Here is a 26,339-nt window from a genome sequence, read left to right as displayed (position 1 = left end):
GACCAGCCTGTGGCGAGACACTTCGCCTCAGCATCTCATAGTTTGACCTCCCTTAAATATAGGATGATCGACCATGTGCCACAGTCCCTACGGGGTGGAAACCGTGGTCTTAAACTACTTCAATGTGAGGCACGCTGGACTTTTCGTTTGGGCACCCTAGTACCAAGGGGCCTCAACGAACAGTCCGGTATTGCGACTTTGGCTTCTAACTATTAAATCTTTGTTGCAGGTTATAAAATTAATATAAGCTTCTCTTTGCCATGCCTCTTTTTGTGTTTAATAGTCACCTCATGCTTTTATTTACCTGGAAAGCATTTGTTATTACATTGATTATTCATTCCTATTACGCATGTGATATGCCCTGTGTTTATTTATGTATTGTTTATTGCTGTTGCTATGGTGACGGGCTTGTCATTATTCACTGTCTGACGCTTCTTTCTAGTGCGTCATGACGTCATTTCCGCTGTGCGTCTGACGGGTGAGTGGTCCCGCCACGTCGTCCGGCGTTTGCACATGGGGTTGTTTCCTATATAAGGTATGTTTTGTATTTATGTTTATATCCTGACGAAAATGCCACATTAAAATAGGGCATTGAAACGTTGAATCTACGTCTCATCTGATGTTTTAATCATTGGAGTGCCGCACCATTCGCGTTGTTTGTACATTTCTTTGTGAGGGCACCCAGTGTATTACGATTATTAAGTGGCTGTGCCGGACCCCTGCCTTTCTCTCTCTCTCTCTCTATATATATATATATATATATATATATATATATGTATATATATGTATATATATATGTATATATATATATATATATATATATACTTCCAGTGTTAGCCGGCACTCATATCCTGGGATCAGCTTACTCCGGTGCCAGTTGAAACAGCTTAATATCGATCCAGGTGAAACGGCACTTAGAGATCATGAAAAGTGATCTCCGAGTGCCGTTTCACCTGGATCGATATATATATATATATATATATATATATACACACACCTTACATATAGGCCCTCATTCCGAGTTCGCTCGGTAATTTTCTTCGCATCGCAGCGATTTTCCGCTAATTGCGCATGCGCAATGTTCGCACTGCGACTGCACCAAGTAAATTTGCTAAGAAGTTTGGTTTTTTACTCATGGCATTACGAGGTTTTTTCTTCGTTCTGGTGATCGTAGTGTGATTGACAGGAAGTGGGTGTTTCTGGGCGGAAACTGGCCGTTTTATGGGAGCGTGTGAAAAAACGCTGCCATTTCTGGGAAAAAAGCGGGAGTGGCTGAAGAAACGGGGGAGTGTCTGGGCGAACGCTGGGTGTGTTTGTGACGTCAAACCAGGAACGACGAGCACTGAACTGATCGCACTGGAAGAGTAAGTCTCGAGCTACTCAGAAACTGCACAGAAAAATCTTTTCGCAATATTGCGAATACTTCGTTCGCAATTCTGCTAAGCTAAGATACACTCCCAGAGGGCGGCGGCTTAGCGTGTGTACTGCTGCGAAAAGCGGCTAGCGAGCGAACAACTCGGAATGAGGGCCATAGTGTGTAATTCACAGAAGGAAGAACAGGAATATCAGAAAGGAACAAATTGACCTATAACGGTCATATACATGATAAATTATAACAGCATGGGCCATTAAAGGAACAGATTAGAAATCTACTGTGGTATAGAACATATGATGTGCATATTAGTACATAATGGTATATGGTAATATCCATAAATGTGATCATATGATTATAATCCACATATACTAACCTCATGTCGACCTTTTGACCTAGAACACGTCGACCTAGAAACCCTGTCAACCTCATTAGTGTCGTCCAATAGTGGTCGACCCAAGGGTGGTCAACCCTCCATACCACACCCCGGTCATATACATGATAAATTATAAAAGAATGGGCCATTAGAGGAACAGATTATAAATCTACTATGGTATAGAACACGTGATGTGCATATTAGTACGTAATAATATATGATAATATCCATTATTGTGATTTTTACATAAATTTTACATCAGTGCGTGATCATATGATTATAATCCGCATATACTAAATTTCATAGAGTGTACATACTGGTATTATTTCATCATCCAATATCAACAAGTTAAAAACAATGCAGATTGTTGTGGCAGTGCCTACAATAGGAGGAATATAATAGTACTGTCGTAATGTGGAGTTTTACCCCAAAGGGATTAAATAAAACATACAATCCATTAACATAACACATCATAGATTACATCCATTACAACTACAGTGGGGCAAAAAATATTTGGACAACCACCAATTTTGCAGGTTGACCCACTTAAAAAGATAAGAGGTCTGTAATTTCCATCATAGGTACACTTCAACTGTGAGAGACAGAATCTGAAGAAGAAAAAAAAACCTAGGAAATTACATTGTATAACTTTTAAACAATTTATTTGTATGTTCTTGTGGAAAATAAATATTTGGACAATCAAAAAGTTAAACTCAACACCTTGTAATATAACCTCGGTTGGCAATTACAGAGGTGAAACGTTTTCTGTAGTTCTTGATCAGGTTTGCACACACTGTAGCAGGCATTTTGGCCCACTCTTCCATGTAGATCTTCTCTAGATCTGTCATGTTTTGGGGCTTTCGCCGGGCAACACGGACATTCAACTCCCTCCACAGATTTTCTATTGGGTTGAGGTCTGGAGACTGGCTAGGACACTCCAGAACCTTGAAAAGCTTCTTACGGAGCCACTCCTTAGTTGCCCGGGCGGTGTATTTGGGGTCATTGTCATGCTGGAAGACCCAGCCACGATCCATCTTCAATGCTCTTACTGAGGGAAGGAGGTTTTTGCCCAAAATCTCATGATACATGGCCCCATTCATCCTCTCCTTAATACGGATCAGTCATCCTGTCCCCTTTGCAGAAAAGCAGCCCCAAAGCATGATGTTTCCACCCCCATGCTTCACAGTGGGTATGGTGTTCTTGGGATGCCATTCATCATTCTTATTCCTCCAAACATGGCGAGTGGAGTTTATACCAAAAGTTCGATTTTGCTCTCATCTGACCACATTACATTCTCCCAATCCTCCTCTGGATCATCCAGATGGTCACTGGCAAACTTTAGACGGGCCTGGACATGTGCTGGCTTAAGCAGGGGGACCTTTTGGGCACTGCAGGATTTCAATCCATGACGACGTGACTGTGGTACCAGCTCTCTTGAGGTCATTGACCAGGTCCCCCCATGTAGTTCTGGGCTGATTCCTCGCCGTTCTCAAGATCATTGATTCCCCACGAGATGAGATCTTGTATGGAGCCCCAGGTTGAGGGAGATTGTCAGTGATCTTGTATTTCTTCCATTTTTTAATAATTGCGCCAACAGTTGATCTCTTCTCACCAAGCTGCTTGCCTATTGTCAAGTAGCTCATCACAGCCTTGTGCAGCTCTACAATTTTGTCCCTGGTGTCCTTAGACAGCTCTCTGGTCTTGGCCATGGTGGAGAGGTAGCAGTCTGACTGTTTGAGTGTGTGGACAGGTGTCTTTTATCCAGATAACCAGTTCAAACAGGTGCCATTAATACAGGTAACGAGTGGAGGATAGAAGAGCTTCTTAAAGAAGAAGTAACAGGTCTGTGAGAACCAGAAATCTTACTGCTTGCTAGGTGTCCAAATATTTATTTTCCACAAGAATATACAAGTAAATTGTTTAAAAATCATACAATGTGATTTACTGGTTTTTTTCAGATTCTGTCTCTCACAGTTGAAGTGTACCTATGATGGAAATGACAGACCTCTCTCATCTTTTTAAGTGGGTCAACTTCCACGATCAGTGGCTGTCCAAAACCTTTTTTGCCCCACTGTATATGTATCCCTACTGGGAATTTTTTCATTCAATATGAAGTGACAGATCTCATCATAAAAATGTACACAAGTTGTAGTCAATACAGATAAGAGTCCGTGTATTAAATCCATAACATCATGAACAAAGGTAACAAAATATCAGGTGTTATAAGGGGCCATGATAATGTACTTACTTCCCAGCATAACAAGTTCTCCTCACAGCAGCAGAGAGGAGTCCCTATTGAGCTGATATAAATACCCCCTATGGTATTACATCACTTCCTGTCAATCAATTCTGAATAACCCTGCCAAACCAAAGATACACAGACCTATTTATCTAGTCAAATGGTTCAGTATTTATTTATGTCTTATGTCTATAAATTCTTATAAGTGGCCAGTGTAAACTCAATGAGAATGAGAAGCGCAAGGTGCACTTGTAAACAGATGCATTCCACCTAGGGAATTGCATGCATTCCAAATGCCGCACTTCCGGTTACTGACTGTGGTGCTGGAATAAGCACTCAAAAGTGTATGGTAATAGCGTTACCAATAGCGCTCCTGTCCCTTCATATCTGGGTAATCGTGACAGCAGTAACCATCTTATTGAGGACCAGGATAATAGCCTATGTTCTGTGGTACACTCTGCACTTCCGGTTATCAAAAATACCAGAAGTAGGTGGCCTGGCGGCAGAGCTGAGCAGTACTGTTCTGAAGGAGCTTCTCACACCGGACCCCTAAAGTGCCCAACCCCTGGTCTCTAGACACCCCTGCACCTCCTAATTCATTACCCACAGCTGTGGGAAGCCCGCAGAACCAACCCTGTGCAGCGAGATCCCCAGAGGTTGCCTTGTCGAGCCGTGGCCTACCTCTGCTCCAGAGGCCGGGGACTAGATTTTTCACTGCTGTCCGGCGGCGAGCTCCACGCTAGATCCCGGATGCGACGGTGAAAACGGGAGCTTGAGCTGGTCCAAGAGCTGAATGCTGCTTCTGTCCCCCCCTTGGTCCTCCTTCCTATATCCCTCACCACCACAGATTACTGAAGGCATCTCTGCTGTTTGTCTCTGGCCCAGGAGACAGAGGGTGGCAGCCATTCTAAGACTGCAGCACACATAGAGCTACAGAAGTACAGCTCTAGAGCTGCACTGCGTGCAAACCCTATACAGTATATAACTGGGCTCCACTCCCAGACTACCATCACGCTCCCCCACAGCCTGTGGCTCTCAGGGGCAAACATTCACAGCCTTCTGTCTCTCACCCTGCCTGATTGGTGTATACATAACCACCCTGCCAAAACTACCAGGCAGCTAGAGCTTTTATACTCTCTCCACACCATGTGAGGGCTCCGCTTCTCCTCTCACCGCCACTCATGTTTGACTAATCTACACATATCTGTTATGACTGAGTAAACCTATATCTATACTTGCTGTTTGACTGGATCCCTATTGTGTTGGCAGGCTACATATGCAGTGTTTAAGTCCTCTTCGACATCAAGATATGCCTCCCAAAAGGTACAAAGACCTGATCCCCCTCCAAAATTTCCTTCCCTCCCCAGAAACCCCTCCAAATATCTCCCCCCCCACGGGGTTCTCTCTCTCCGCCCACCACTTCAGCCTCCATTGTGTCAGGCTACCTGACGTCTACTTTTTCAGCCTCCGGAGTGAACTGCGAATCAAATGCACCTCTGACTGTGAAGTCCCTTTGCCAAATTCTGTCAGCCTTCAAGTCGGAACTTTCTAAAGATCTAACATTAGCTGTCCGTGATTTAAGACCGAATTAGCCGCAATTAGTAACAGGACTGACCACTAAAATGGAGGAACTTGTCACCTCTCACAACGATTTGATCTCCTCACATGATCGTCAGCAGCAAGATCTGGAGCAGTTCCAGACAAAACTAGCAGATTTAGAGGATAGATCTCATTGCAACAATATCAAAATTAGAGGCATCCCTGACTCCAATTTTGAACTAGAACCCTATGTAAGTGCCTTATTCAGAAAACTCCCATCTGCAGCTGCCGAAGAACTCCTGATAGAACGCCTCCCCAAGCCCCACACAGTTTCATCTGCCTTGCCCAAAGACACTCTACTCCGTGTCCACATCTTTACAGTTAAGGAACGTATTCTAAGAGCCGTGAAGGAATCCAAGACTTCTGATGTGTTGGGGGGCCTACAAATATTTCAAGATTTCTCCGCGGCCGCTATCTCCAAGAGGCGTGCCTATGCGCCTATCACTACAGCCCTTAGATCTCACGATATCCCATACCGATGGGGATTCCCAGTCAAACTACTGATTTTCTATGAAGACTCCACCTACACTGTCTCCTCCCTCGATGCAGGTGTTAAGCTACTGATAGACTGGGACATTTCCGTTAAAAAGCCTCCTGAACCAGCCCATTCTGCGGTTGTCCGTCAAGACTGGTCGAACACTTGAAACACCTGAGTTCTTCCTCGTGTACCTTGGTCCTCCAATGTCCAAGACCTTTTTCCCTCCACCGGGAAGGGAAATACTAGATAAGTATTACTTAACTTTTGAATGTTACCTTTTTTTTATAGGTCTATTGACTTCAGGTTTACTCCCCCATTTGCTTCCATGTATTGTTTGTAGTGGCTACTTTGTGGAAGTTGCTATGTTTAACGTGTAATATTTTTAGGTCATTTGTTAGCATCTCCCTTTTTATGCTCCTCTGCCACTACACTGTTTTACATGTTCATATTATTATTTTTTTGTTGTTGTTTTCACGTTTGAGTGGCGGTATACAGTCCGCCTGGTTACCCTCGATGTTTTTTACACAACTGCAATTTTTTCTGTTCTTTCTATCCCCTGCAGTAGTCATGCAGGTCCAATATACCGGACCTTTTTTGGTTTTCTTCCTGTACTTTCAAACTAATCCTATGTTTTCAGTTTTTCCTATGTATCCATCCCCTCCTGTATTCCAGATATCCGCTATTTTACTGTCCAGCATGGTGTCCTCCTCATAACTGGTTCCTACTACTCTGTACCATTCTGTTTTTGCAAATCACTTCTACCCTACATATTCAATGCTGAATCTCCTTTCTCTCAATGTTAAGGGATTAAACTCTCCCAACAAACGTAGGTTAGCCCTCTCTTTTTTTCACAACAGAAGGCAGATATCGTTGCATTACTGGAAACTCATTTTTCCTCCATTAACCCTCCTCTCTTCAAAAACCGTGATTTCCCTGTAGGAGATTATGCGAATGGCGCATTTAAGCGTAATGGAGTTGCCATACTGTTTAGCAATAATGTTTCCTTTGATCTTCACTCCCAAATCGCGGATAAAAGTGGCCGCTACCTGATCATTACAGGCCTTCTCAACGACAAGCTCACTACCTTAGTATGTCTCTATGCTCCCAACTCCAACCAAATACCATTCCTTTGCAAATTGTTCCTCTTAACCCGCAAATCTTTTAAAGGCTCCCTGGTTGTTCTTGGTGACTACAACCTAGTTTTGGACCCCAAGACTGATAAATCCTATCGCCCATTCCATACCATCCCCTCCTGCCTGACAGGTCCCTCCCTAGCTTACCACAATTTACTAACTGAATTCGACCTGTAAGATATCTGGAGAACCCACGACCCATCAGGTCGAGAATATACATTTTACTCCCCGGTTCACAATTCCTACTCTAGGATCGATCTAATCCTATGTGACAAATGGTCCCTTCAAAAGACTAAAGACATTGACATCTTACCAATCACCTGGTCTGATCCTGTTATATGTTAATGGAATCTCAATACTACCCAGACTCCTTCCTGACCATGGCGTCTTTACCCCCACCTCCTCAAGAACCCCTTGTCCAAGAAAATTATTCTAGACTCAATAAATTCCTATATGGCTGTTCATTCCCCTCTAGAAACATCCACTATCAACCACTTGTGTGCCTTTAAAGCGGTTACCCGTGGGGAGGCCATTCAAGCTGGATCCACCCTTAACCACTTAACTGACTATTTATTTTGCCGAAAATGTCGTTTTTTTTTATGAGTGAGTTAAGTGAAGAACATGACTTTAACCCTATCCCAAATGATTTTAGTTAAAAAATGAAAAAAAAATAATATTTTTTTTTTATTCCCCCCCCCCCCCAAACATCGAAACTTTGATCGGGAACATCCCGACTATCGCGGCTTTCATTTTGAAAGCTGGGAGAGCCTGGAGGTATGTGGGGTGGAGGGGGGGTCAGGGGTTGGCTTGGGAGGGTTCATTTACTTTCCCCAGCAGCTGCCATTGTCTGTAGCCGCTGGAGGGGGGATCCTGCCGTGCTGACCGATCAGCAGTGATCGGCAGCACGGCAGACACAGTGGGAGAGTGCAGGGAGGCAGAGGGACCTTCCGGTTCCTCTGACAGCAGCAGCAGAGGGAAGTTTATCTTCCCTGCCGTTGCTAACACTCTCTATCTGACTGGTCGCATCCTGTGCGACCAGGTCAGATAGAGCACTTGCAGGCTTGGTCGCATCTGATGCGACCATGCCAGGCAAGTGGTTATAAAACAAGCTGTCCAACTACAATCAGATCTAGAGGCTAAATTTAAGGACTTTAGAATCTGAGAATATGGCCAATCCCTCCAGAGCTCTCAAGAAAGAACTCTCGCATATTCGCAGCCAACTCCAGAAACTACTCCTAGCTCGCACACAAATGGCATTGTATTGAAGGTGGCAAAAGTTCTACCTTTTAGGTAGCAGATTGGGTCGAATGTTAGCTCATAAACTTCAAGCTCAACAAGCTAAACATAGAATTAAATACATCTACTCTTCTCCTAGGCAAAAAAATCTTAAAATCTAAAGAAATTACGAATCATTTTGCAAAATACTACTCTAAACTCTACAATTTACTATCTGCCCCTACCACCCCCCAACCCACTTCGTCATCTATTGCCTCCTTCCTAGACGACACAACACACAAGCCGCAACCAGGCGCTAATAAATAGCTAATTTCAATTAATAAATCACCATTTATTATTTTCAAGCTGCAACACAGAGTTACTGACTTGGGGTCTTCAAGTCAGAATAATTAGCACAGGTGAACCCTGTGCTAGTTCCCAAAGCTAATCTAACACTTAACTCTTTGCGCTATTAAATATGGTATGGCTGATGTTCAAATAACCAAACTACAAATTTTCTTATAATTCATGAGTTTTAATACACATAAAAAACTAGACTGGTCTAAGATATCTTAACAATATAAGAACAATAATATAATCAGTATTATCAAAATACTATTAAAAATGACTCAACGAGGTGGATCGATTATTTAGTTCAGTGCACACATACTTTTTACCAAAAGGGTAAATCAGTAAAGAACATGTACTCATGCTCAATATGAACCCAGTGGTGGAGGAACGGTAGAGAAATGGATTAGGAAGGGTGAGGTTAGGTGTTCGAATCACATGAAGGGGTGATACTGTAGCGGTATATTTAAATTAATTAAAATGTTTTAATTTTATATTTTATAATGTTGTTAGTATATAAGTTATGGTTATATTCCGTATGGATAAAGATTATGATTTAGAAGTGGTCCGATATGATTATCCCACCGAGATAATAATAGATATATGTTGATGGATTTATGGGGTTTTAAGTAACACTTTCACGGAAGGGATAAACAATATATTATTGGGTCTGACTATAACCAAATGAAGATGGGGGGAGGATAGAGGAATGGGATATGAAGAATACGACCGTAGGTTCAATCTGTGGTGGTCATGGTATATAGGAATATATTTTGGTAAATATTTGTGGACATATTTAAAAAAGGTAATTCTTGGACAAGCGGACATTTTTTCATATATATATATGTATATTTGCTTTTATTTGTTTTTTATTTATATGTATATATATATGGATTATATACTAATGTGTTTATATATGGATATGTATTAGGATTTGCTAAGGAACAATAGAAATCTAAATTGTCTTTTTATATCTATTATAAGTAATTATAAGGAGGTTGGAGCAGGAGGTGTAGCTAAGCAGGTGTAACAACAAGTGATGACTATTCACCATTATCTGCACCAATAGGGATGGAGATTTGTCCTTTAAAAGGGTCCTGGATTCTCTGGAGATTATTCTTGGATAAAGCTTCTGTGAAAGGAGCGAAACGCGTCAGAGTGTGGATTTTGGACCCTTATATTGCCTTTGAACCCATCTGTATTGCTGTTCATCGCCATTAACATCAGCCCGACACCCATTGAGAAGAGAGAGACCGGGACCTGGGTGCTTGCAAGCAGCACTGGAATGGTGCGGTCTCGTTGTTCCCCGTGGCTGGACATCCTCGCCATCAGCGGGCACCATTGCAGGCGCTGGATCCCCTGAAACCGGGACCGCTGTACTCACCATTGGGGCTCCATCTTGCGTTACACAACACTGACGGAAACCACACGTAAGGCTCCGTTTAGGACCATATCTACATGCCATTATTCTGTCTTTGCTGATGGGCAATGAAATATGGAACATTGCTTTTACATAAAAAACGTCTAAGGAACTTACATTTCTACATGGGTTCTAGAAGCAAATTGTTGCGCATTATAACAAGTGTATTATGCGGACTGAGATATAGTTACTAATTTGTCCGTTTGAGAACTGTGCACAGATCAGCTTGGCTCCACCTCCTTGAGTCATTTTAATAGTATTTTGATAATACTGATTATATTATTGTTCTTATATTGTTAAGATATCTTAGACCGGTCTAGTTTTTTATGTGTATTAAAACTCATGAATTATAAGAAAATTTGTAGTTTGGTTATTTGAACATCAGCCATACCATATTTAATAGCGCAAAGAGTTAAGTGTTAGATTTCCTTCCTAGACGAACTGACTTTACCCACCCTTACACCAGAACAACTATCTGCACTTAATGCTCCATGGACCTCCACGGAAATTCTTACAGCTATTAAGTCACTTCCACACGGCAAGGCGCCAGGCCCAGATGGGTTTGTCACTGATTGTTATGTCAAATTCTGTGACCTGCTGTCTCCCTATTTGACTGACATTTTTAACGAGTTCTCCAACCTAGGCACCCTTCCTCCATGTCACGATCCGGGTAACTGGACACCATTTTCTACCAGTTAAGTGTCTCCTGAGATTGGCTCGGCGTGCCAGGGCCGGGTCATAACTATGTTTTGTTTTACATTTCATTTTTGTGTTACCCGCAGCGCTGGCTCAGCGGCCTTCTTAGTGTTTTCACTTACCTTAGTATGGCGCTCTCAGCTCCGTCGCGGCCGTCACCGCTGCACCCGTGATCTTGCCGCATGGAAGCTGAGTGTGGCGTCCTCTGTGTGCCGCGGCTGCCGCCGTCATCCATGTGGCCGCTGTGTGTATGTTAGAGAGCTTGGAGTCTTCTGCTGCTGCGGCCTCTGCCACCATTGTTGTTTGGCACATGGTTCTTTCCCCTTCAAACTCTGTCATGGGCGCAGCCATGTTGGATAAAGTCACATGTCATTCTTCTCACCAATCTGCAGCGCTGCTGGTGCTTGTGTCAAATTGTCAGCCAATGCCTGCTCACCAGCAGATATAAATATCCTGTCCCAGCACCGAGGAAATTGTCAGTGCTTCAATTATTTTCAGTGATTCCAGTCTTCAGCTTCACTAGAGACTCTCCTGTGATTAAACTCTGCGGTGCAGCCTGCCTCTCCTGTGGTTACACTCTGCGGTACAGCCTGACTCCCCTGTGACTATACTCTGCAGTGCAGCCTGACTCTCCTGTGGTTACACTCTGCGGTACAGCCTGACTCCCCTGTGACTATACTCTGCAGTGCAGCCTGACTCTCCTGTGAATATACTCTGCGGTGCAGCCTGCTTCTCCTGTGTTAACCCTCTGTGGTGCAGCCTGACTCTCTTGCTATTGCACCCTGCGTTGGCAGAGTATATGCCTTGGCTTCCAGTAGCATTTCTCCAGCGGAACTCTGCTCATATTGGACTCAAGTATCTACTATTACAGCTAAGTGCTGTCCCTGCGATCTCTAGCATCACTCTAATACCTCACCTATGATCTCAAGCATCATAAAACACCTTAAACCAATTCCTAAGTTACTGGTCTCAAACCAGTAGGAATTCAGAGACTCTCTTTGATGGTTATTGTTTTGTTGCACCTTCTATGACTTTAATTATTTAATAAAAACCTTAACGTCATCTCCAGTTGTCGTGGTCACGCCTTCGGCATTGGTGCTGCAGTCCCTGCGCATGTCTAGGAGTCCCATCTCACCTCCTAAGTTCAGGTACCCGTCAGCCCCTACAACTGAGGCTTCCCGCTACCAACACGAGCCCTCAGTTGTGACACTCCAGAACTGCTGGAAGCACGTATTGTTACCATCCCTAAACCTGGGAAAGACCCATCCTACTGCCACAACTATCGCCCTATTGCGCTGCTTAACTGTGACATTAAACTGTATGCCAAATTAATAGCTACCCATATAAATACATTTCTTCCATTGCTGATACACCCGGACCAAACCGGCTTTGTTCCAGGGAGACAAGCATCAGACAATACACGCAGAGTCTTCAATTTAATTGACTCCCTCCCTACAGACCAGGGTCTCCTCTTGTTGTCTCTCGATGCTGAAAAAGCATTTGACAGATCTTATAACTGGTCTTATATATGCACAGTTCTCACTTGCTTTGGGTTTCAAGGTCACATTTTATCGTCTGTCTTATCTTTGTATAGCTTTCCCACGCACGGGTGTTCAGCTAACCCATTTCCTATTACAAACTGTACGAGGCAGGGGTGTCCCCTATCCCCTTTGATATTTGTTCTATCAATTGAGCCCCTTGCCATTACTATACGCAATGCCTCACATTTTCTAGGTCTAAAAATCGGTCCTTCTTGCCATAAACGGAGCCTTTTTGCTGACGATGTCCTCCTTTTTGTTTCTGATCCTACTGTCACTCTTCCTTCTCTGCATTCCATCCTTGACGCCTACAGTTTAGCCTCTTACTATAAACTTAATACCACCAAGACAGACGCCCTGCCCCTTAACTTAACCACCTCCCTATCTTCTCTTCAATCCTCTTACCCATATAATTGGCAGAAAGACATGATAAAGTATCTAGGCATCAACATCCCCACTAATACCTCTGAAGTCTTCACCTCCAACCTATCCCCTCTTATAGTGCAACTAGAGACCATATCATCCTCCTGGATGTCGTACGATGTCTCCTGGCTAGGGTGTATGGCTACATTCAAAATGTCCCTTTTACCTAAATTAATGTATTTTTTCCACACAATCCCGTATATTTCCCAAAAAAGGCCCTTCAGACCTGCTCCTCTATTTTGACGAAATATGTTTGGTCCTCGAAGCCCCCTACATTAGCCCGCTCTAGAATGGTACTACCAAGGGCACTGGGGGGGACTAACCCTGCCTGATATATTTTTATACCAAGAAGCCTGTCTTTTAGCCTCCATTAAGAACTATTTTAACTCTGTCTCGCAAATAGGCTGGGTAGAGCTTGAGCAATCTTTTCCCTCTTACAGACTTGATTCGTATTACAAAACCATTCCGACCTCACCTCCCCAACCTGCTCCCATCCACACAGGCCTCTTTGAAAGTCTGGGACCTGATACCTCACCTGAACCTCACCAAATGGAGAGCTGTAGGTCTAACCCTGTTAAAAGACTTAATGGATGGTCTTTCCTTATTACCTTTCTTATCTCTCCAACAAAAATTATCCTTGCCTGCTTCGGAACTCTTCTATTACCTGCAGATTGCTCACTGGTGGAAATCTCTCCCTTCTGCCTTAATATCACCTGACACTTCCTCACAATCACTCCTTACCCGACCCTCCCTATTTAATTCCAAAGGTGAAATTTCATACTGGTATAAAGTGTTGTTAAATCTGATTCCCCTTTCCAAGTCTACTGCCCAATTGAAATGGGAATCTGATATCGGCCGAATGCTGTCTCCAACCGAATGGCAAAAAGTCTTGCTGTCCTCCTACTCCATATCCCGGTGTCTAAACCACACTTAAATGCATATAAAACTGGTCCACAGATTGTATTTGACCCCGGGCCGATTACACACATTTTGGCCCTCGTGTAGCAACAAATGCTGGAGACTATGTGGTAATGTAGGTCATATATTCCATATGTTTTGGTCCTGTCCAGTGATCACTAACTACTGGCCTGAAGTTTTTGTCTTAATTAATAAAGTGTTAGACCTAAATATCTCCCCAGATCCAACTCTGGCACTGCTTCACATAGTTCCCCCTATCTTAATAGCTGCCCGAGCCAATCTTGCACAGATGTGGAAACAGCCCTTATCCCCAACGATTTTGAAAGTAATCTATAAAACTAAACACCATTTGCTTATGGAAACAGAATTCATCTCGTACTCAAGCACGGCTTCCACTCCCTTAGAGCATTGATCCTCATGGCACATGTTTGTGACCGAAGGCGAGGGATCACAATACTTCCCAAATGCATCACAATGCGATCCACTCCAATTTAGTACTACATTGGCCAGCTAGTTGGATGGCATCTTTTCTATATTGAATTTTGGTACATTCTTTTCTTTCTGTATTTATACCTTTCCTATGCAGTCAGTAGCTTTATATGGACACAATCATATACTTATATCGCTATGTACTGCACTCCTCCGAAGGGTTTTATTTTTCAGATTACCGGAACTCCGGACCAGCCATCTACACTGCATTTTGTTCCCCATGTGATACCCTTGCCACCATTACTTCCCTTGCTATTGTCTTTGTGATTGTACCTTTATCTGGATACCTCTTCCTTATGTACCCCCCCTCTTTTTTTCTTTTCTGTACCCCATAAAAACTTTTTTCTCTTAAAAAGAACTATTGATGAAAAAAAAAAACATTCCACTGGGTGTTTGGCTGTGCGCATCATCCAGCATACTTCCTTCTAACCTGGGAGACTATTGTACTTCCGGTAACAGGTGCTATGCATTCCATTTATGCGCTCCACCTGATTTCCAACTGGCATACTTCATTCATAGTGAATTAACTGAATCATAAGGCCATATAATAATAGGACCAACACAATATACTGCATATGAAAAAACAATGATACATAATAGTGTACTAACATAGAAAAACACACATATAACCTACTGTTACGTAGATAAAAAAATAAAAAATATCAGATTTTTTTTTTCCTGTTAATTCCAATTGGTAAGTGTGGAAGTGAAGACCTAGTGACAAATTTCCCCATATGTAAACCTCCCTTCTAACTTATATTCAACATTAATATTAAAATTATCATCTGATTTATCATAAAGTGGTATAAAGTTAAAATGTGTGTGTGTATATATATATATATATATATATATATATATATTATCTAATTTAACTTAAGTGATAATTACATCAGTATATTAAGCATCATGGTCCCTCATTTACAATACAATGAAACAACGACCCTTCAAAGAGGCTTATCTCCTTATATTATAATGTAACAGATCAATATAATTCCTCCTTTTTAAAGAGACAGAATGAAAAGGGTTCTGTGACCAAATAATGAATTATAGAAACAAAATATTGTCTATGCCTTCATTATGGGCATTTTTATGTTCCTCATATGCTCCTGATTTTAATTTGTCTTTTAGTCTTCCCTATATAGGAAAAACCACATCCACAAGTAATTTTGTGTATTACAAATTCTGTATTAAAGTTTACCAAATTACATAGTTTGTAAGGTCTGCCTGTGTCCAATTTGCAGCTGAAAGATTTTCTCTCCATGTGCTTACAGCAAATACATCTAGAGCAAGGGAAACACCCCTTGGTGGGTATAAGGGCATTATCCCGAGGTTTCTTGACATTAGGATTATTCTTCCTGCTAGAAGCTGCAAAAATCGTTTCAGATTGGTGGCCCTTTGGAAGACCAAATTTGGCTTTTGTGGTAAATTGGAGCCCATAACTGTGTCTTTCAATAGGATGTCCCAATTGCGCTCAATGATTTTCTTGATGATGACCTGGTTCTTTTCGTTATATTGTGTGACAAAATGCCTAAAATGTTGTTGATTTTTGGGACCTTTAGTTCTGGGTTGTAATATCTGATTTCTTTCCCATAAAGATGCTTTCATTTTCGCTTTCAAAATTTGGTCAGGGTTATATCCTCTTTCAATAAATCTGATCTTTGCTTGTTCCCATTAGTCACTGATACTATTGCAGTTGCGTTTTATATGAAAGAACTGGGCAAACGGAACTCCTCTCTTCCAAGCAGGGTGGTGGCAACTTGATTGAGGGATATAGCTGTTAGCATCAACCTCTTTGAACAATGTTTTAGTGTTCAGTGTTTCTCCAGGGTTGCTCATTAGAACCAGATCTAAGTAATCAATGCTCTTAGGATCCATTTGATGGGTGAATTTCAGATTGAATTCATTTTTATGTATAAATGTGATAAATTTATCAACACCGGCCATATTTCCCATAGAGGTCATCTATGTATCTTTGGTAGAATAGAATGTTTTATTTAAATTCTGAACTGTACACAAAGATTTTCTCCCATGAGGAGATTGGCATACGATGGGGCAAACTTAGTCCTCATTGCAGTGCCCTGTTACTGCAGATGAATGCTATACTATCCAACAGGAATTTAATCTCCTTAAGGGATTTTTACAGGATCAGTTGACAATGCTTTTTTTTTTTTCAGCTTCAAGGCCTTTGGAATGGGGGATGGAGGAGTACAGGACTTGTACATCGATAGTGACCCAGTAAAGGTTTTCAGACCAGACAAAGGTTTCTAACTTCTGAAGTACGCTGGTCAAATCTTTCTGGTGAGATGTCATCTAGGTTACGTGCAGTTGCAACTTAAGATCAAAAAAATTGGAAGTCAATGAGTTGATACCAGCCACAATGGGCCGTCCTAGAGGGAAAGTTTTACTCTTGTGGACTTTGGGGATGTGATAAAAGGTTGGAATGATGGGAAACTTGACATATAGATATTCAAACTATTCTTTACAGATCAGATTATCCCTGAGAGCTCTGGACAATAAACTGTATAGTTCTTCTTGATATAGTGTTGTAGGATTGTCCAGTACTTTGGTATATGTTAGACCATCATATAGTATTCTCGTAGCTTCATCCATATAGGCCATCTTAGTTTGCAGGACTACTGCCCCTCCTTCATCTGCCCCTTTTTTTTATCACATCTTCATCTCTTTCTAATGTCTTGAGGGCTCCTTTTTCTTGTGGGTTCAAATTGCTTCGATATATATATTTTTTATTTTCCTTTTCTTAAAATCATCTTATACAGATTCGTAAAAAATGTTGAGGTTACTCCCTCTAGATCCCACAGGGTAAAACTTAGAAGGCAATTTTACCAAAGGTTCTCTTTCATGATTAAGTCGAGTAGCAGGAGGCTTTTTTTTTTAAATGTCTATGGATGGTTGATTTTCGTATATATTTGTTAAGATCTATGTAAATCAGAATCAAGTCCCCCAGTTGGAAATGATAAAATCAGGTCGAACACATAAATGAAATGCATAGCATCTGTTACCTGTCATACAATAGTGTCCCAGGTTAGAAGAAAGTGCGCTGGATGGAGCGCATATATTTAGACCAGATAGAATGAAAAACACGTGGTGCTATTGTAAACAGACACCACCTCTTGATAAAAGAGTGCAATGTTCACACATAATAATTACTAAAAACACATCCTTTCTTTTTTGGGAAGGATCCACATAATCTATAAGATAAAAACAGAAGAAAATAGTGCAACAGCAGATGGTATTTGGCCTTATAAATCCATTTATTGGTCCCACTCACATACAGTAACTATGAGTAAATGATGCATATCATCCACACAAGATGCTGTTTTCTCACTCCGAGATCCCTCTCTGGAAGGCTGAAACTTAGACAAATGGATATAGTGCAATGGAGTCTACAACTATACACACATTTTAATAGACAATTGCACTCACATATAACATATAAAAAGAGGCATATATCCCCACACAAATGGTGTTCACCCAGATGTAAATCCTGTTGTACTGAAGTCCCAGAAGTCACCCGGTGCCAGATGAAAACGGCCAGGGAAAATCCCTCAGTCTCCTGGTGCAGGGTCCAGCGGTAAAAGTTCCTTTTATGACCTTCATCAGAAGCATAGTCCACATTCAAATACATCCCCTTTATATATACCCACAAATTAAAGTCCATCAGATGCACCTGAATCCCCAGGTGGAGCTCCGGTACTGATACCGGAAATACGTCACCCGGAAGTGACTTTGCGTTCCACCGTTAGCTCCCCAGCGCCCGACAGGGAGTGCGCCACCCGGAACTGACGTTTGTGTTTCAAATTAAGGGTAAAACTTCCTGTTTGCGTTCCACTGAGATCATTCTTGCTGTAAACAGGATGGTTCTTGAACTGTATTGAATAGTAACAAGTCCACTTTGTATTCAAACTGGTTGCGTGTAAAGGGCGCAGTATAAGGTGCTTTTTCCAACACACCATAGACACATATATAGAAAAATATGAAAATAGGATTACAAAAAACATTCATATTCATAACATATAAAATCAAGGATAAAAGATCAAAAAAAGAGAAAAAAGAAGGAGCTTATTCAAGACTGTTGGAACCATTTTAACTCAAAATCGCTATTCAAGCCATGTGGTATTAGGGTCCCTAATTTATAGATCCAGCACATTTCTGATTTTACCAATCTTACATCAGTATCTTTGTTACGCCATGTTGGACTTATCTGCTGTATTGCCCAAAAGGACTTTATTCCACTTGGACTACACCCATGTATATTGTTAAAGTGGGCAGAGAGCGAAACACTCAGTGGAACACAGCACTTCCGGGATTTTTTGATAACCGGAAGTGCGGAGCGTACCACAGAACATATGATATTATCCTGGTCCTCGATAAGATGGTTACTGCTGCAACGATTTCCCAGATATGAAGGTATAGGAGCGCTATTGGTAGCACCACCACCACACACTTTTGAGCACTTATTCCAGCACCGCTGACAGTAATCGGAGCTGAAAGTGCGGCATTTGGACCACACACGATTCCCTAGGAGGAACGCATCTGTTTACAAGTGCACCTCGATCTTCTCATTCTCGTTTATTTTACACCGGCAGCTTATAAGAGCTTATAAACATGACATCCATAAATGCTGAACCATTTCACTAGATAAATAGGTCGATGTCATTGGTTCCCAAACTGTGTGCCTAGGCACCCTGGGGTGCCTCAGGACACTAGCAGGGGTGCCTTGGATTGGTGGTCCAGGAACAATTCAAACGATTTTTGGTCAAAGTAATAGACAAAACCAGTGCTTGTGGCAGCCAGTTATAAGCAAATATTGTCCCGCACCCCACTAAAGAAACTAAGGATGACACATAAACATAATTTACTTATTGTTTTCTACAATTCTTAATAAAAAACTTTTGGCCTAGGGGTGCCGTGAAAAAATTCTGTTACTCTAGGGCGCTGTGATTCAAAAAAGTTTGGGAACCACTGGTCTATGTATCTTTGGTTTGGCAGGGTTATTCAGAATTGATTGACAGGAAGTGATGTAATACCATAGGGGGTATTATTATCAGCTCTGTAGGGATTCCTCTCTGCTGCTGTGAGGAGAACTTGTTATGCTGGGAAGTAAGTACATTATCATCATGGCCCCTTATAACACCTGATATTTTGTTACCTTTGTTCATGATGTTATGGATTTAATATACGGACTCTGTTATCTGTATTGACTACAACTTGTGTACATTTTTATGATGAGATCTGTCACTTCATATTGAATGAAAAAATTCCCAGTAGGGATGCATAGAGTAGTAATGGATGTAATATATGATGTATTATGTTATATTTTAATCCCTTTGGGGTAAAATTCCACATTATGACGGTACTATTATATTCCTCCTATTGTAGGCACTGCCACAACAATCTGCATTTTTTTAACTTGTTGATATTGGCTGATGAAATAATACCGGTATGTACACTCTATGAAACATAGTATATTCGTATTATAATCATATGATCACGCACTGATGTAAAAATTACATTTATGTAAAAAATCACAATAATGGATACTATCATATACTATTACGTATTATGTACTAATATGTACGTCACGTGTTCTATACCATAGTAGATTTATAATCTGTTCCTCTAATGGCCCATTCTGTTATAATTTATCATGTATATGACTGGGGTGTGGTATGGAGGGTTGACCACACTTGGGTCGACCACTATTTATTGACACTAACTAGGTCGACAGGGTTTCTAGGTCAACATGTTTTAGGTCAAAAGGTCGACATGAGGTTGTTGGTTTTTTTTTTTGGGTGGTGTTTTCTCTGCACATTGACCGGGAACCCCAATTAGTGCACCGTGTCCCTTCGCATGGCGAGCGAGCTTCTACAAGCGAATATGATACATGTGATAATGGTTTTCTAGATATCCCATTTGGTGGACCGTTACTTAACATCTCCACATTGTTCAAACTGCTACATTGAGGAGTATCAATGGTGAATATCCTCTATGCAAGATTTTGGTACTTATGTCAGATATATGGTGTATTAATACCATCAATATATTGGGTTGAAATGTATCGATTTCTCTCTAAACCACCTAGATTGTTAACCCCCCGATGAAGTCCCAAAGACAAAACACGTTGGGTTGTAATCAGCGTTACTGATTAACTTTAGAGGAGAACTATGCCAGAAATGACAATCATCACAACTGAATGATACCGATGTAAATTGTGGGTTTAATCAATGTTATTGATAATCTTTAGAGAAGAATTTGGCTAAATACTGTAATCCTAACTGAATGATATTGATGTAAATTGTTTTATGAATGGTCAATATTTTTATGTAATTGTGTCATAGACGTTATAGAACAATATTAACTGATTCATTGTTTATTTTATGAATAAATAATATTTTTTTTATACGTGATGGTGATGAACTTCTGACAAGTTAGGTGGTTAGAGTTACGGAGATACTGGATATTGTATATCTTCCTTGAGATCTTTCTCCTCTATGGTGGTAATTCCAAGTTGATCGCAGAAGGAATTTTTTTAGCAGTTGGGCAAAACCATGTGCACTGCAGGGGAGGCAGATATAACGTGCAGAGAGAGTTAGATTTGGGTGGGTTATTTTGTTTCTGTGCAGGGTAAATACTGGCTGCTTTATTTTTACACTGCAAATTAGATTGCAGATTGAACACACCCCACCCAAATCTAACTCTCTCTGCACATGTTAAATCTGTCTCCCCTGCAGTGCACATGGTTTTGTCCAATTTCTACCAAAATTCCTGCTGCGATCAACTTGGAATTACCCCCTATATTTGTACCATTGTACCACATTTAACAGGAGGTATTTCTCAAAGGTGAAGTTCCCCCCATATATATATATATATATATATATATATATAGTTACGAGTAAATACGAGTGATATTTAGTGGGGTTCCTTATTATAGGTCACCCTACATAAAAATATAAATGCATTTTTAGGGTTTAAATTTAAATTTTGGTTCGAAAAAATAAATGATTATCCCGTTTCTGTTAGGAATTTTAATCTAACGAAGCAAGACAAATAAATAATATTTCTACATTTGGGAGTAGAGTACAACTTACTAGTAAGTATTGTAAAACTTTTATATAGACAAATATAGTATTGGAAAAATTTACATTTAAACCCTAAAAATGCATTTATATTTTTATGTAGGGTGACCTATAATAAGGAACCCCACTAAATATCATCATAATTTGGGAATCTTATTCCTCAAGTTTTCTATATCAATAAACAATTTACAGTAAGTATACTAAAATAAATTTATTTCAAAATAGGTGAACATACAAAAAATTGGGTTATATTTAAATTTGGTCTCTTTTTCAACATAGGCATAATACTTGGCTCAATTAAAAGCCCTTATCTCTTATGAATGATACAGCTTTTGCAAAATAGCAGAGAACTGTTATCTAGAAGTAAGTACTAATACACTGATTGGTCTATAAATTATGGAGTGATTCAGCGGACAACCATTATTATAATATGATGTATGTGACATTACAAATTAGTAGAATCCAAATATTGTGTAAGAACGTATGTGATTAGTTTCCCATAAAATTATTATTGTTATGTCAAGTGGTCCAAACATTGATATTACGATCGCAATTTGATATGCATATTCCTCTCTTTATCAATGTTCCTTGTTATTTATACACATTTTTTATATTTTTTATATTCTCTTGTTTACACCCTGAAGAACACCCCTGAAGAAGTCACTATATGATGAAACGCGTTGGATTAAAGCTCTTTTATTTTATTTTTTTATCTTATACAAATAATGCTGAAACATTCAATTGTATGTTCATTGTAAATGAAATGTTCATCATTAATTCAATTTAATGTGAATGTGAATCTAAACTATATTGTTCTTATAATTAAAAGACATGTGTTTTAAATATGGGTGTTTACATGTGTAAGGTCATCCTCTCTTTATGAATCACCAGTTAAACTCAATCTAACTATATCAGTCTACAAAATAAGTGCACTCCACAGAGATATATTTATATATATATATATATATATATATATATATAAAGACTGTGAGGACCGGCACTCCCCCTCCAAGACTCAGTGCTTAGGTGCCATCTCAGGTGAGGATGGATAGTGGAAACAAGAAAAGCGGCACTCTAAGTCTGTCAAAAAGTCAAATGTATTTCACACACAAAGTGATCCGACGTTTCGGGGTCCAAGCGCCCCTTTGTCAAGGTGAACATATTATTCACCTTGACAAAGGGGCGCTTGGACCCCGAAACGTCGGATCACTTTGTGTGTGAAATACATTTGACTTTTTGACAGACTTGGAGTGCCGCTTTTCTTGTTTCCACTATATATATATATATATATATATATATATATATATATATATATTTATAATACGTACCAACTTTAGGTGAACATCTAACATACACTAATTTAAATGTTTCTGTGAATAAATGAATATATTACAATCTAATTTATTGTGATTCAAGAATGAGGGGAGAAATAACCAGCCCTTCTAAATACTTACACCCTCTTGTGTAGTAATGTGTCTGACTCCCAAAGTGTGAATGACTGTGTGTGCAACATGTAGGGCTATTTATACCTCTGCTAGATTCTACATCACTTCCTTAATCTACCCACCAATCCAAATTTAGGGATAATAATAGACCTAATTGAAACCATAATTGACTTCATTGGAACCAGCTTCGGTGGAACGCATAAGGATACAGAGGCAACCTCAGTGTCTCCCCTCTCTCCATTAATAAAATGGGTGGGGGTGTACCTTATAAATAAAGTATATAACTAATGTGACCCTAAAATCCTTCAATTACTTACTGCTATTAAAATTAGAATTACAATTAAAATTAGATACCTAGGTGATATATTTTTAACCTATAATGAACCTTAATACATGATAGGCGTGATATTAATGTTTTGTGTATGTATGTATATATATATATATATATATCAATCTCGGGGGTCTGGCACTCCATAGTTAAAAATAGCAGCGGGCGCCGATGCCTTCGCTTACAATGTAGATACACACTCGGCGGCGCGGCACTCAGCTTTTCTGTATGAATGAACGATGCGGACCACTGTCTGCTGATCAACGTTTCAATATATTTAAATATTTAAATATTTTCGTCAGGATGCCGAAATATTTTTTTCATATATATATGAAAATACTTATGGAAATCGTGTATGAAAAAAGATAATGTATGAAAAAGAAAAATACATGAAAAATATAAAGATATATAAAAAAAATAAAAAATTTATAAAAAATATAAATATATAAAAAAGATATATTAAAATGGCCAGTGACCTTTCCATCGCCTCCATTACATGCAAATAAATCAATAAACAAATACCATAATAACCCACTAAGCCTTATAGGCCCTCAAATGTCACCACATCCATATATAAAAGATACCAATTGTTCACAAAAAGGAGATAATGTCCAAACCCTCATTTAGTCCCCTAGGAGACAGAGTATTTAGGGCATAAATCCAGAATGTTTCACGGCGTGACAACGCCAAATCTCTATCTCCACCTCTATTATGTGGTTTAATCAATTCTAAGATGGTAAAACAAACCCCACTAGTATCAGAGTTATGGGTCTCCATAAAGTGCCTGGGTAAATTATGGGAAACTATTTTATTTTTAATACTCCGTAAATGCTCTTGAATACGTAATTTCAATTGTCTTTTAGTTTTCCCAATATACGATAACCCACAACCGCAATCTATCTTATAAATCACGTATTCAGTGGTGCAAGTTACTCTATCCCTTAGTTTGTAAATCTTACCATCATCCATCTTGTATTGAAATTGAGTCTTGGACAATGTTTGCAACATATACAGTGGTTGCAGGGGCAACAACCCTCCCAATTCCCCAACTGTACTTTATCCGGAACAAAAGACATCTTAACTGGTTTTAGTTGACTGGCCAAAATGCTTTTAAGGTTGTTTTGACACATCCCCTCTCTTAGGTTTATCCACAATGAGTTCCTCCCTGTTTCTTAAAGAGGCCTTTCTTCTTGATTCTTCAATAAAATCGGGGTAATAACATCGTTCAATGAACCTATCTTTCAAAACCTCAGTTTGCAACCAGTAGTCTGCTATATCACTACAATTTATTCTTATTCTTAAAAACTGTGAGTAAGGTACTCCGTCTTTCCAGGCCGGGTGATGACAGCTATTTCTAGGTATGAAGCTGTTTGCATATACTTCCTTAAAAAAGTTCTTGTGGATACTACCTTAGAGGGAGAACCTTCCAATTCTAAGTCTAAATATTCTATCCTCTTTCTACTGGATTTCTAGGTAAATTTTAAATTAAAATCATTAGCATTCAAATGATTGATGAATTCCGCAATACGGAGATCATCACCCTGCCAAATGAAAAAGAGGTCATCAATATATCTACATTAGAATTTAACATAAGTTTTTTCATATGCAGTACCGAAGATATATTTCTCCTCCCACTCACTCATCAAGATATTGGCGTACGATGGGGCAAATTTGGTCCCCATCGCCATACCCTATTTCTGGAGAAAAAAAAAGATCCTTCAAATTCAAAAAAATTGTATTCTAAAATAAATTTAATACAATCTATAATGAATGCGAACTCTTCCACAGAATTTTCAGAGTCATTCTTCAACACCGTCTCTACCGCACTAATCCCTTTTGCATGGGGGATAGAAGAGTATAATGCCTGTACATCCACAGTGATCCATGATTCCTCCAATTATGGGGCGTCCAGGAGGACAATCTTTATTTTTGTGGACCTTAGGCAACTGATAAAATACAGGAACAGTGGGTCACTTGGTATTAAGATAATCAAACTCTTCTTTACAGATTAGATTGGAATTTTTTGTTTTAAATAATAATTTCTGTAGAGATTCCTGAAACTCCTCTACAGGGTTACGCTCTAATTTCTCCTATGTACCAGGATCATTCCGAATTCTATACACTTCTTCTGTATACATTAGTCTATCTTGTAGGACGACCGATCCCCCTTATCCGCAGATTTTATGATCAAATTTTGATCCTTTTTGATCTCCTTAATGGCCTTAATTTCCTGCAGATTAAGATTATGATCATATTTTTTATTAAACACCTTCATTCTTCTAAAATCATCCCTAACTGACTCATAAAATTTAAGTGACTACCCCGTGATTCCACGGAGTAAAATTTGGAGGGGAGTGAAACAACTGGTTTATCTTTAGGTACATACAATCATTTTGGAACCGGATTTTTCAGGTAATGGCGTTGGATGGTAAGTTTTCTTACATACTTAAATAAGTCCATGAACAAATTAAATTTATTCACATTTCCTTCTGGTGCAAATTTTAAGCCTTTATTTAAAACCAAGGTCTCGGCTGCAGAAAGTTCCTTCTTTGAAAGGTTAATGACCCCTGTTTCACATTCACTTGATTTTGGAGGGCTCTTCTTTTTCTGGGACTTCTGTCTGCCCCCTCCTCTCTTTCCACGTCTTCCTCTTGTCTCTTTCCACGTCTTCCTCTTGATACCCTCTTTTTTTGCCTAAGGGAATATTCATCTTCCCATAAGATTCTTCTATTTTTGGCCTGAAGGTGTGACGTGTCTCCTCTAAAAAAAGCCTTCTGTCTATCATAAGGCGAGGGTGATCTCAGTGCACCATAATGATTGGACAGATTGGGAATGCGTTCTCCCCGCCTTTCTCCACGGGAGGGAAATGTATTTCTTCTCCCTTGATTGTACGAAGGACCATTTTTAAAGGATCTTCGTTGGTGGATATTCCACCGTTCTTCATAAGGGGAATCCATAAAGGATCTCTTTCTTTGGCTATTACCAACTTTTTGGCATTCCAATTGTGATTACATACCCTCTCTATTCTTATCTTTATAAAATATAAGATCTGCTTTTTCTCAAAATTGGACCAATTACGTACCTTCCTGTTTGTATAATCACTTTTATCTCTAAGAAATTTTTTATGCTTTCTATTAATAATTTCATTCTCCAATTCATCCAGTTTAAACTGTAAATCATTTGCATCTTTCTTAAACTCATGACTTGTTTTAAATTTTGTCATAA

At 39.8% G+C, this 26,339-nt stretch overlaps 1 protein-coding gene across 1 annotated transcript in view; it reads left to right on the top strand.

Moving 5' to 3' along the window:
* Positions 1–22,033, top strand: part of GXYLT1 (glucoside xylosyltransferase 1) — a 262,151-nt gene extending 240,118 nt beyond the window's left edge. Inside the window, exon 9 of the mRNA XM_063927318.1 lies at positions 21,986–22,033. Coding sequence (XP_063783388.1) covers positions 21,986–22,012 — 27 coding nt within the window. The 3' untranslated portion in view covers positions 22,013–22,033. The remainder of the gene's footprint in view (positions 1–21,985) is intronic.
* Positions 22,034–26,339: the final 4,306 nt, after the last annotated feature.

This window comes from Pseudophryne corroboree, chromosome 6, assembly GCF_028390025.1.
Source record: "Pseudophryne corroboree isolate aPseCor3 chromosome 6, aPseCor3.hap2, whole genome shotgun sequence".
Lineage (NCBI taxonomy): Eukaryota > Metazoa > Chordata > Amphibia > Anura > Myobatrachidae > Pseudophryne > Pseudophryne corroboree.
This window is presented reverse-complemented; position numbering and strand designations above follow the sequence as displayed.